Here is a 15,000-nt window from a genome sequence, read left to right on the forward strand (position 1 = left end):
TCAGATCCCTAAATAAACTGCTACTACAGAAAATGACTCCGGCAACACCTGAATCGACTGTGCCGAAACTAAAGATGTATGCAAGTTTCCCTTTCGTGCATGATGATACTTTTAGGAGAAAATGCACAGCCATTATTCAAAAGAGTTTTCCAGCTTTAAACCTGAAAATCATCCCGAAAAATCCCTTTACAATAGGGTCTCTGTTCAGAGTCAAAGACCGGCTCAGTCCTCTGTTTTCGTCCAGCGTTGTTTACAAGTACACTTGCCCGGGATGTGATCACGGGATATACATATGTGGGATGCACGAGGAGGCTGTTGAAGGTCCGCATAGATTCCCACAGGGGCATAAGTCATAGAACAGGTAGCAGGTTATCTAATCCTGAGCAATCAAATATACGAAATCATTCAAAATTATGTAAAACTTATATTGACAGCAAGGATTTTTCCATCCTAGGCCGAGTGCAGAACAACAACGACTTAACCATCCTAGAATCCATAATTATCAGGAAGACTGTGCCGTCGTTAAATACTCAATCGTCCTCAGTGAAATTGTTTATAGCCTAGTTTGGGCAACTGGTTTTCCTCACTCTGTTTGTACTTATTTATGTTAGTCTTGTTCTTTCTTTCATATAGGTAGGTTGTTTTAAGATTTTAGTGAACTCCTTTTACTCATTATTGACTTGTCTTGGAATAAGGCGTTTTGTTTTAAATATTTTTACTACATAAAGAGCTGTTGCCATTGCATTAATTTGTTATTGATGATCGCAAATTATATTATATTTTATAGCCTTGAAAATGCGACTTGGAATTCGTCGCGAAAACGTCGGCATTGAAAATAAACTGTAGATGATGAGGATGCCTTTCCCTACTGCTTCCTTCGTGATGTATATATATATATATATATATATATATATATATATATATATATATATATATATATATATATATATATATATATATATATATATATATAAAAAAGGACCTCATTCAAACTGCATGGTATCTATAGATACCATCCAGTTTGAATGAGGTCCTTTTAGTAATTTAGTTAATGCACAGAACAATTGTGTATGTGATAAAGTTAATATATACGTATGTATACATATATGTGTGTGTTAGTGTGTGTATTAACAGATAGTTAGACACAGAGATAGATGCATAGATAGAAAGATATATATATATATATATATATATATATATATATATATATATATATATATATATATATATATATATATATATATATATATATATATATATATATATATATATATATATATATATATATATATATATATATATATATATATATATATATATATATATATATATATATATATATATATATATATACATATATACATATATGCATATATATAGTAGGGAGTACGGATAGGAAGAACAGTCAGCTCATCATTGATATATTTATTAATAGGTGCGCTTCGGGATCACCCATATCCCATCTTTTCTGGCTAAAAAGATACAAAAACACTAATTAAAACTGACAACAGAGCTTACAAAATTAAAATGCTTTAAAGATTGAAAAATGACAATGACAAAACAAGAAATAGATTACCTTCAGTAGTAAAGTCCAGAGGATGAAAACTGAATAAGAGTAAACAAGGTTAGCAAGTAAACAAGAAAGGCGGGGGGGGGGTTACTATAGTACGACCGTTTTAGGAAGAGACTTTGCCCCTCTTAAACTGACCATTAACCTTCTGACTTCAAGCTCTCATTGTTTGCGCCTGTTATCAAGCACGTGTACTATAATAGAAAGTTCTGAATGAAGTTTTGTTGTCCCACTTAAATTTTAGATAAAAAAAAAAAAAAAAAATTCAATATATGAAAATGATAGATGCAAGAAATTTGGAAACCTAGATGTGCTTTCATTTTCAGTTTTGTTTATTTGGATGCTGTACTGAGCAATGTTCTTGAGTTACGTCATCTACTATAGTTTTTATTACTGTTCCTTTGCTGTTATCGAAGTCATATAATTGTGATATAGTTTTGAGCTTTTGAATTGTTTTCTTTCGTGTATGCCGTGATCCGTCTTTACCTCCTTGCTGTATCAAGGTTGAATTTTCACTGTGCAGCTATAAAATAGCTCATAATAAATATTCTTTAAATATTGTTACACCCATATATATATATATATATATATATATATATATAAATATTATTACACCCATATATATATATATATATATATATATATATATATATATATATATATATATATATATATATATATATATATATATATATATATATATATATATATATATATATATATATATATATATATATATATATATATATATATATATATATATATATATATATTTAAAGAATGTTTATTATGAGCTATTTTTATAACAGTGAAAATTCAACCTTGATACAGCAAGGAGGTAAAGACGGATTACGGCAAAAGAAAGCAATTCAAAAGCTCAACCTTGATACAAAATATATATATATATATATATATATATATATATATATATATATATATATATATATATATATATATATAAAAGCTAAATATATATATATATATATATATATATATATATATATATATATATATATATATATATATATATATATATATATATATATATATATATTACACATTTATACAGTATTAGATTTACCTGTGCTTTTAAAGCACTGTCATATGATACTCATCACTGCTGTGGCATTTCTGTTATATGTAGATTTTTAAAGATATTTCTGCCACTTTCTCGAAAAAACAGATCTATATTTCAATTTATTTCAATTTCAGTGTTCAACAGGATATCACACAACAAGGGAAAGCAATAAATTTATTTACAATCGAAGTATGAGGAGACATTACTTATGAAGAATCCTCGTCAGAGGATGCTACATCGATAACAAAAGAATCTATATATTTATCAATGCAAACATCTCTTGAAGCGTCATCTCTTTTTATATCTTCGGCATGTCTCACATCATTAGCCCAGTTGTCAGAAGATATGGATTCAATTGCTTCTTTGACCAAAGGAAGCAGGTCTGATTTTTAAAATGATTCTTCTTTGCCACGTATGATTTCACCTGCGCCCATATCAGTTCTGTTGCATTATACTGGCAGTGATATGTAGGCAGCCTAACCACTATGTCCATGATCTCTTGCCAGTCTGTCAATCACGTAATCATTTTCTTTACATGAATGTCTTTGCAACTTTACTAATTTTTTATTAGCCAGTCTTTAACTTCATCCTTTTGGCAGACATTGTCGGAGGTTTATTAATTCGAACTGAATGATAAGAAGCGTTATCCAACACTATGATGGCAGATGGCCCTATATTGGGAAGAAGCTGGGTTTTAAACCATTTTTCAAACACTGCAGAATTCATCTGAATTTCTAGATTGCGTATCCCTTGTCAGCTGGGTGCTTGATCATTGATAAAAATATTACCCAGAAATGTGGTTAATATTGCAACCAATATTGTGATTGTGTCTACTTACTCTCAATGTTATTGATGTACAATTAGAAGGAATAAATCATAGGTAAAAATTTTTATTCTGTCACGCCTCTCTCTCTCTCTCTCTCTCTCTCTCTCTCTCTCTCTCTCTCTCTCTCATTTTTTTTTTTTTTTTGCCCAGCTAGTGGAATAGTAAGCGGAACCATAAAAATGATGAACATTCTTTATGATTAGTTTTCTGACGAATATACAAATAATTTTTAACTATAATACACAACTGTGATGTAGCTGTCCTTTACGGATTCAAACAGAATTAGAGAAAATGACAAAAAAAAAAAAAAAAAGAAGACTGTCATCCTCAATCAGTGCAGTGCTTATACCTCTGGCAACACTAAACCCCGATATATAGTACTTATCCTATGTTTATTTATTTGTGTTGTTACATTAATTGCATAATATCTATATCACGGATCGCTACTATCACAATATTATCATATAAATAAAACAGGTTAATTTGCAGCAAAACAACAAATACAAACGCTATTACAATGATTGTTTACGATTTCGTGCGTCTGGTAGCATGCTACGGGTGACTACCGTCTGAAAACCCTCCGGATTGTGGTTAAGGATAATTATTTTCAAGTGGTTTTATTTTTTTATATTATGTAATTATCATCAATGTGCTTACTATTGTGAGTTAACTGTTTTGCGTTGCATTTCTTTAGGGCCCTAGTTCTTCTTAGTTGTAGGTTGCCTGTTCCAAATACCGGATGATTTTTGCCTTGGGAATCTGATATTATTTCTACCTATTTTGCCTTTTACTTCATTCCATTAGCCTCCTGCGTCAGGAGAATGATATGCAAACTCACACACACACACACACAGAGGGAGAGAGAGAGAGAGAGAGGGAGAGAGAGAAATATTAGACTGATATTTAACATAATTCGTTCGCAATTAGAAATCTGAAACACTGCAGACTTGAGGCCATGGTTTCTCTATTTCTTTTCAAAATTCCTCAAATTTTGTTGAACTCTCATGATAATGAAGTCAAAAGCTATATTTGAGTGTGATATCTTGATGAGTTATTGCAACCTGTTTTAGGTCATTTGTCCTTCCTTTACTGGAATACTGTTCTTTGATGTGGATGTCTGCTTCTGCCAGAGATTTGTCTCTTCTAGATAGCGTGGTTCTTGGTGATAGGTTTGTTTCCTAACATTCGTAGTTATGACTTGGATCGTCGATGTATGGTCTCTTGTTTGTCACTTTTTCATAAGTTGTATTTTGACAGAGATCTTTCACATTCACTTTTGATCCCTGATCCCCTTTTCCTGACGAGAGCGACCGGATTTGCTGAACACCAGCACCAATATGGAACAGCCTCTCAGAGGATGTCGTGCAATTGGAACCTCAAAATCTTGATCGAAGATGGACTGCCTAACTACCCTAAAGCAATTCTTATGTTTTATAATTTACTTACATTTTATCTATTCATTTGTTAATTTATGATTTTTTTACTTTTCTAATAACTGATTTCTTCTTTCTGTATTTCCTGTGGCCTTCTGTTGCTTCTTTCGAATGACACCATATTCTTTGGAAACTTGAATTACAAGTCAATGGCCCCTTTGTCCTTGTTCCATATGAATAGGGTTCATCTTCTGAATAATGATAATAAATAGATATAAATTTTACCATCCGTTGCCATGTTATAATATAATTATTGTAAAGTTTATGCAATACAATACTGCCTCGGATTCAGATGGTTCGGCCGTAGATAAAAGCTCCCGATAAAAATTGAAACGAATATATATAAATATTACTCGTAACCCATGCATTGAAAAGAACGGCGCCAACTGCATTATATTAACACATTTTGCTTAGTCATGATGCGCTTAATTGGTTTCATTCAACTAAATCGTCCGTTACAATCCAATATCCCGAATTGATAATATTTTTGAAGGCCGTTATTTTAATCGAAGTTCAAAGTCCCTCGTGAAATATGGAGGCTCCCGTCTACTTCATTATCTTTCATCCCATTCTGAAATTAAGGCAGTATATCTGCTTTTATTTCCTAATTTTAATGAATACTGAAATAGCATTTCAGGATATGATGTTATATATATATATATAATATATATATATATATATATATATATATATATATATATATATATATATATATATATATATAAAATGTGTATACATACACCTTTAAGGCATAGTTTATTCTACGACAATTTTCGTTAAAAGCAATTGCTTTAGTGGCACCAATAAGTTTTCTGCAGGAATCATCATATGGTCGGAGTTTTTTCGATTCTCATATATCAATCTTCATTGAAGAACACACAAAGTGCTGCCGTCTATTTATTGTTTTCTGTCACGACAGCTGTTTGGCCAATCCCTGACATGGTCAAGTGACTACTGCCTTACAATTTGGGTTTACAATAATTTTGTCTCTCCACGCAGTGGGAAAAGTAGAACCTAAGCTGTGATTGGAGCAGGGATTTGGTAAAAGGATGATCCACTTTTGGTATATTTATATATATATATATATATATATATATATATATATATATATATATATATATATATATATATATATATATATATATATATATATATATATATATAGATATATATATATATATATATATATATATATATATATATATATATATATATATATATATATATATATATATATATATATGATCAATAAAGACAATGTAAAACTATGTCCATGGATGTGTATTTATATTGCATATGTGATTAGGATACACGTGAATCATTTTATAGTTAATTTGCATTTTTCCATACGTAGCCTAGCCCTCTACCAAGTTTCATGTTCTCTCTCTACTTCCCTTCTTATGGATCCTTTCTTTTCACACGTTTCAAAAAAGAATTTCTTTGTGAACAGACCAGTTTATTCACACTATGAACAGTATCGTGCAAGGGAAGATGCAACCACCCTGCCTTAGACGCGAACGTCTTTTGCATTTCTCACTTGATTCAGTGGGCAAAATCTCTCACACTCTATTCTCCTCGTTTCCACTGGAAGTAATTCTCATCAGGTCCCAGCGAGGTCGTAATCTCTTGTTAAGGATTGCGGAGATGATATCAATTCGACTCACCCCGTGGGGGGCCTAGGGCCTTCAGCGCAACTCACGCGGTGCTGTGTAGGCATTACTTGAGGTTCTTTGCCTCGTCCCTCCTTCGGCCCCTAGCTGCAACCTTTTCATTTCTTTGACTGTGCCTCTTTCATATTTTTCTTCCATCCTACTTTGCAACCTCTCCTGACAATTGTTGTGTAGTGCAACTGCGAGGTTTTCCTCCCATTTCACCTTTCAAACCTTTTCACTCTCAACTTCCCCCTCAGTGATGAATGACTTCATAGGTCCCAGCGCTTGGCCTTTGCCCTGAATTTTACATTCAGTTCTACTTAAATTCGCCAGCTTGAATATTCGGAAGCACTGGAATATTCATTCACTTTTTGAGAATTAATAAACTTGGTTGATGCAACAAGATTTTCCCCTCTATTTTTGTTAGATGGTCTAAATCTTCCAGTTTTTCTTAAAGAATAAGGAATTTGAATCGTCTTTCTTTCAGTTTAACGTCTGGGAAATGAGTGGAGAGTTCTTTCTCTCTGTTTTCAGTCTTAGTCCTTAATCAGAGAGAGAGAGAGAGAGAGAGAGAGAGAGAGACTCAGCTTGGAAGGCCAAAAGATTTAACGTTTTGCAAAATCCCTGAACAATGGCAAAGGTAGTATGAGGTTTTCCGAGGAAAAATCCAGTTAGCTTCGACACCTGTGTTCAAGTGGATGTTGTAGCTTAAAAAAAAAAGCCCAAAACGTGGATAAAAAAATAGAAACTGTACATGAGAAAAGTACAATTCTACAATACTGTTCTCCGGTGTGGATGTCCCCTTTTGCCACAGATTTCTCTTTTATATCTTTTAGATAGACAGTTTGGTTCGTGGTGGGAGGTTTCTGTTTCCTAATAGCAGTTATGACTTGGACCATCGATGGATGCTCTCTTGTTTGTCAGTTTTTCTTACGTTGTATTTTAACAAATCTTTTACATGCAAAATTGATCCCTGGTCTTCTGTCTGTCTGTTTGTCTCTCTCTGTCTCTGTCTCTTTCTATCTCTCTGTGTCTGTCTGGATCTGGATCTCTCTCTCTCTCTCTCTCTCTCTCTCTCTCTCTCTCTCTCTCTCTCTCTCTCTCTCTCTCTCTGCATCCAAGTTTTTCTTAAAACAGCACCAGCCCTTACTTACCAGAAGGAATGGCCTTAAACAAAACCTTTTCACTAAATAAACACACTGGAAGTAAATCATTATTCCTCCACCAACGCCATCTCTCTTCAAGGCTCTCAACGTGGAAGCAATTATCCGTTGCAGACTCTCACTCCACCTTACCCCCCTCAGTTCTGTACTAAAACAAGTAAAAAATGCGCCGAAGTTTCGTCGGCGCGATCGAGTTTTCTGTACAGGGTATAATGCTGTATGAATCCCTCAGCCACTGCCCATTAAACCCTCAGCTGCGGCCCATGAATCTTTCATCCACGTGCCGGTGGTGGCCTGTGTTGTTGGTACCTATAGCCATGCCAGACACACGATCTTGGCTAACTTCAACCTTAAAGAAATAAAACTACTGAGGCTAGAGGGCTGCAGTTCGGGATGTTTGATGATTGTAGGGTGGATGATCAACATACCAATTTGCAGCCTTGTAGTCTCAGTAGTTTTTAAGGTCTGGGGGCGGACGGGCAGACAAATAAACATCTCAATAGTTTTCTTTTACAGAAAACCAAAATCTGATTTTCTCCAAGGATCATCAAATCAACTTATAAAGATGTGTTCTGTCAAGCCTAAAATGTGGTTGAAGGTTTTTATGTTCGATTTTAAGTTTAAAAGAAAAAGTACAGGAACATAGCTGTAATGCATTACTGCCACGAAACAATTCTTGTATTTTGATCATTTACTTACATTTTTATCTACTTATTTATTGACTTGTTGATTTTTTTTTCTCTCTAATAACTGATCTCTTCTTTCAGTATATCCCATTATCATCTGTTACTTCTTTCAAATGAACACCGTATTCTTTGGAAGCTTGAACTTCAAGCCAGCAGCCCCTCTGGGGTTGTTTCACATGAATAGGGGTTCATCATCAGAATAATAATAATAATAATAATAATAATAATAATAATAATAATAATAATAATAATAATAATAATGTACAGAGATTTGTATTGCATAGGGATTAGTAGGTTTAAGAATCTTGATAAAAAAGGACACTTTTGTCTGCGTGAAGGAAAGCTAAACTATTATAGATGATCATTGAAATCTCTGTATGGAAATGAAACAAATATGTATATTTTTCTAATTTTCAAAGCATATTGATTAATAATAAAAACAAAAATCCTTGTAATTCAATCATATAAAATACGGGAATAGAGAAACGAATAAATGCTGGAGCCGGATTGATATATATATTATATATATATATATATATATATATATATATATATATATATATATATATATATATATATATATATATATATATATATATATATATATATATATATATATATATATATATATATATATATATATATATATATATATATATATATATATATATATATATATATATATATATATATATATATATATATATATATATATATATATATATATATATATATATATATATATATATATATATATATATATATATATATATATATATATATATATATATATATATATATATATATATATATATATATATATATATATATATGTATATATATATATATATATATATATATATATATATATATATATATATATATATATATATATATATATATATATATATATATATATATATATATATATATATATATATATATATATATATATATATATTATATATATATATATATATTGTTAAGAAACTCCGTTGTTCCGATAAGATGATTTATCAAAAAGCTGTTTTTTATTTTTTTTTTAAAGTTCGAATAACATTTCCAGGCACTTTCTGAGCCTTCCAAAAAAATAGATAAATAAATAAATTACCCTTACTACGACAGCTTGCAAGCTAAAGAGTAAGATTTACCAGCAACATAGACAGAATACACTTTATTGAGGAGGTAATTGAAAAATTCAGCGTAAATGTCTAGATTTATTACAATGAATTATTTGTACACATCCTCGAATTACTGCCTGAGGGCGCGAACACAATCACTTACAACTCCCATTCAAACTCACAGTTAACCATCACGTAAACGATAGTTAGAGAGAAAGTGCCGAGGAGAAGGGGGAAACAAAACAACTTCCGCACTAAGTCAGAAATAAGTGGGAGATGAAAGAAAGAGTGAAAACCTTAACCTAACTCTGCACAATATTTACGGGAATATACCATTACATGGATACGTTCCCCACACCGGACACAAAAACAAGGCAATAATCTCCACACTAAAGCAGCTTATCAAACGAGTGGCGGTCTCAATGGCACTTCGACGTATTGGTCGTCCCAGGACACTAAGGGAATGAGTCGATTCTGGATACAAAGAAGGCACAGAATGAGATGCTCACTCTTCTTCGTGACCAAAAAGGCCTCCTAACGGCCCTCAGAAGATCTCGAGACAACGGCTGTTCGCAGGAAGATTCTGGAGGTGCCACCATAACAATTGGCAAGAGCTCAGCATGTGGGCGATGACGATGGTCACAGTACACCTGAGAGCACGAGAGCACACCCGTAGGTTTCGAAGGGGGTTAGGTATGTGCATCCATCGACACTGATCATCAGCAGCAGACAATCCCACTTGAAGCAAGAAGTCATCCAAATATAGCAGAGCCGTAAAAAAAAGACGAGATCTTCTCTACAGGAAGGCCGAATGCAATCTCTTGTCAATCCAGACGAAAATATGTAAATCACCTCTTAAACAGTCCAACGTGGCAGAAGGCCGAAGGTCAAACCAACGAACCACTCATACATGAAAATAAAGAGAACTTTTTATGAACGGAGTACCAATTAACAAATAACAGCCTTCGGTGGGGGAAGCACAACAAAACAAAACTCTAACCAAGAATTCGAGGCTCAAATGAACTAGTGAAACATTAAATGGTAATTAATAAACAAATGTTTACTTTAACAGAGCAGAGATAAAAACTGATATCACAATATATATATATAATATATATATATATATATATATATATATATATATATATATATATATATATATATATATATATATATATATATATATATATATATATATATATATATATATATATATATATATATATATATATATATATATATATATATATATATATATATATATATATATATGTGTGTGTGTGTGTGTTCATGTTCGTGAGAGAGAGAGAGAGAGAGAGAGAGAGAGAGAGAGAGAGAGAGAGTGTGTTCATATATTGCAAATCCATCTTCGAATAAGCTACATGCTTTATCAGCCAATCTAGTTTCATCTACTTATATAGTAATGCGTTTTATTTTTACGTTAGTAATCAAAAAAGGGTCTTCTTGTGATTATATCTAATATATTATATATACAACGTATGATTGGTTTTATTTTGAATATATATTCATAGACAATCAGCTTTTTTACTCATAATATTAACATGAATCGATTATTTAACCACACATCATCTCTCACCGACATGCAAGTCAGACCAGCCCCAAAATGCATGATAAAATTACCTAATCGTGAATTTTGCTTTCTCTCTCTCTCTCTCTCTCTCTCTCTCTCTCTCTCTCTCTCTCTCTCTCTCTCTCTCTCTCCCCAATACCTGAATGATATTTTTTAGTCTCCACGATTTTGTGGAAAATATTCCTTTCTCTAAATTGTATTATCTCTCTCTCTCTCTCTCTCTCTCTCTCTCTCTCTCTCTCTCTCTCTCTCTCTCTCTCTCTCTCTCTCTCTCCCATTTTGTTATACTGAAATTACATCTGTCGTATTAAACATCAGCAGATTCCATTCATTTTTAGTTAAGGTAGAATGAATTAAATGTTTTTTAATAAAACTCGTTACTTGTGTGAAGCTCTCACTTACTTTGTCTTGAAGATAAACCTTGCAACGCCCTTTTGTTCCGTTTGATTAGTGTCATCCCTTTATCCGTAATATACAGTATGTGCCTCAAAATGTTGACTTCAGCGGTATCGCGTTGGGTTAAGTAATCACTGATACATTTTCTTGTCCCATGAGCTTGTTTTTACATATCACTGTTTGGGAAGAAAATGTCATTATGGATTTGTACACAAGGGAACTCTTTACACATAATACTTCTATAAAATCATCTGAGACGTTATTTTTTATCATGTGCCTGTATCGCTAAATAGCCCATGTGGTTATTGAGACAGAAATCTTTGGTATAATAACGATTTTAGAGAGAGAGAGAGAGAGTCTGTGGTGTGCATGTGTGTGTGTCTCTCTAGGTTTTTCCATGTTATGTATTACATTCATGCTTTGGACCTCTTCTTGCATCTACAAATCCTGCGGAAAAGTTTAGATTAAATCACGATAACTGGGGACAAACTGAACATTGCAGCATTGCAGGATAAGTAGGTGTATATTTACCAAGGGAAGACAAAATTTAACCTTAGTAGCTAGGCTGAGTAAGAGATTGTGGGTAAGAAAATGCGCGTTGTTCGTGAGTCACAAAAGATGAGAAGAATGGAAGTAATACATTGAGTAATATGGTTTTACGAGAATTAGGCTATTTAATGCAAGGCCACAGGATGTTATCTCCGACTAAATAATCGAGTTGTCAACGGCAAGTCAGGTTATTATTATTATTATTATTATTATTATTATTATTATTATTATTATTATTATTATTATTATTCAGAAGATCAACCCCTATTCATATAGAACAAGACCACAGGGACCATTGACTTTAAATTCAAAATTCCAGTTACAGAAAATAAGATGAAATACACAGAAAAGAGATCAGTTATCAGAAAGAGAAAACATATAAATTGATAAATCAATAGATAAATAGATAAAAATATAAAAAAATGATTAAACTACTAGGTGACTTGTTTTAGGATAGAAGGGCATCGCGTCTTGACTTGAACATTTCAGGTTCTAATCAAGCATCTTCATTTATTTCATTGAAAAGTGAGGTTGTGAGGAGATGATGTTTCAGGCAGTTTCTGTGCGTTAATCTGTTGTTTCTTTATAAGCAAACAGCAGAAAGAAAATGTTAAATAATTGCCCTTTTCCAGTAGCAATGATCTCCCTTGCACGCCCTCTGCGAAGTTGAAGAATGGATCACAAGGCTCTGTAACCAGTAATCACTTTGAAGGAGGAGAGAAAGACAGAAATATAATAATAATAGAGATTGATGTAGTTATAAATCGTCTGAAAATACTTGCATCTGTCCTGTTATAATTCCAGATTAGTGGAAAAATATTATCCAATATCATCCACGTTATGGGTACTCTGTTAATTTGTTCTTTAACTTATTTTTTCTTTTTAATAAATGAGATCTCTTCTTTCTGTGTTTCCCTTTACCTTCTCTTACTTCCTACTGAGAATCAAAATCTTTGGGAGCTTGAATTTCTAGTCAGTGGCCCCTATGGGCTTGTTCCATATGAATAGGGTTCATCTTCCGAATAATAATAATAATAATAATAATAATAATAATAATAATAATAATAATAATAATAATAATAGTGTAGGGGATATTTATGTACAAAAACTCTCTCGTTTCAGTCTTAAGATCCTTCCAAGAACAAGAGTGTTTTGAGGTGTATCAGTAGAAGCAACCCATAATGGTTACAAAACGAAATGTTGCCGCAATGCAACGGATACTCAAGTTGTCGTTTCCGTTTTCCTGCAGCAGTTGATGTATTCAACGGAAGCTCTGGACGAGGAAGCAGACTTCCAGACACAAGTTACCCTAGAATCCCTCGACGAGGTCATCAAGAGCATCATCGTCATCATCTTCGTCGCTTCCATCGTCATCTTCACCGACGGAACACCATTGGCCTCCCGAGGCTGGAGTTCTCGGAGTCAGAATACAGAGCGGAAGTCCGTGAGGATGTCCCAGTCCGGACTCCAGTCCTTCAGGTAAGTCCGAGGATTTTCTTCTGTTTCTTCTGACTCTTGTCTCGTCGCAAGTAGTAACAGGAAACACCAACAATAAAAGTGCTAGTTCCTGTTGTGGGGTGGGGTAGTGCTGTCAGTGCACCTCACGTGGCGCATTGTAAGCATTACTTCATGTTCTTAGCAGCGTTCCTTCGGGCCCTAGCTGCAGCTCCTTTCATTCATTTTACTGTACCTCCGTTCATATTCTCTTTCTTTCTTCTTGCTTTCCACCCTCTCCCAACAATTGTTAATTTATGTTCTTTGCAGCGTCCCTTCAGCCCCTAATTGCAACCCATTTCATTCCTTTTACTGCACCTCCATTGTTTTTCTCTTTCTTACATCTACTTTCCACCCTCTCCTACCAATTGTTTCATAGTGCAACTGAGAAGTTTTCCACCCGTTGCATCTTGAAAACATCACCTTCGATTTGCCTTTCGGCTCTGAATGACCTCACATGTCTCATCGCTTGGCCTTTGGCCTAAATTTCATATTGCATTTCATAATAATGCTAATAATTAGTTTAATGGCGGTTACGAAACTGGAGTCGAATACAGTTCGAAAATTGAGTATGAAAATTGACTAGCTCGCTAATACTTAATTATGGGTGAAATATTGATGAAACTGAAGTTGTCAAATCTCAGGAAAGAGACGATAAAAGAGCAGGTGCTTAATCAAGAGAAGGGTAATATTTCCATAAAACAGGAAGTCCAAGGTTCTCATTCATTAAGAGAACAAGGGCAAAGCATGGTGTTTCATTTTCGTTACCCATTTCTTTTGGGGTATAATGTGAAGTGAGCAACAATTTCTGGAAGACATGGAAACAATTCTGTTGATGGTTGTATTTTGTGTGTACTTGTGTGTGTGTGTGTTCGTTTATGTGTGTTTGTGTGTGTATGGATGCGTGTTTGTGTGCGTGTGTGCGTGGGTAGGAAGAAGGAGAGAAAGGTATTTTGCTTCTGTACAGGTTCCTACACATATGTATGATCACAAAATAGCCACACAACTTCACTTTGTGTATATATTCAAATTTGAACATGCGTGAATTAAATTACAGGATTATATTTTGTCTGAAAATACCGAAAAAATTATTGAGTCACCTGTGATATATATATATATATATATATATATATATATATATATATATATATATATATATATATATATATGTGTGTGTGTATATATATATATATATATATATATATATATATATATATATATATATATATATATATATATATATATATATATATATATATATATATCACACATTACCACAGGTGAAAAATAAGAAACAGGTGTAGGTCCTGACCGGTTTCGACTTTATTTCCAAGCCGTTGACGAAGGACTGATACAGAGTGTGAGAAGTCACAAATATATATACTACAAGAACAGTACTGACGAACATACACAACCGTTAGAGACTCCATATCCCCACTCA

At 33.0% G+C, this 15,000-nt stretch overlaps 1 protein-coding gene across 1 annotated transcript in view; it reads left to right on the top strand.

Moving 5' to 3' along the window:
- Positions 1-15,000, top strand: part of LOC136850353 (DE-cadherin-like) — a 154,595-nt gene that overhangs the window by 49,032 nt on the left and 90,563 nt on the right. The window contains exon 2 of the mRNA XM_067123973.1: positions 13,315-13,544. Coding sequence (XP_066980074.1) covers positions 13,315-13,544 — 230 coding nt within the window. The remainder of the gene's footprint in view (positions 1-13,314; positions 13,545-15,000) is intronic.

Source organism: Macrobrachium rosenbergii, chromosome 22, assembly GCF_040412425.1.
Source record: "Macrobrachium rosenbergii isolate ZJJX-2024 chromosome 22, ASM4041242v1, whole genome shotgun sequence".
Taxonomy (NCBI): Eukaryota; Metazoa; Arthropoda; class Malacostraca; order Decapoda; family Palaemonidae; genus Macrobrachium; species Macrobrachium rosenbergii.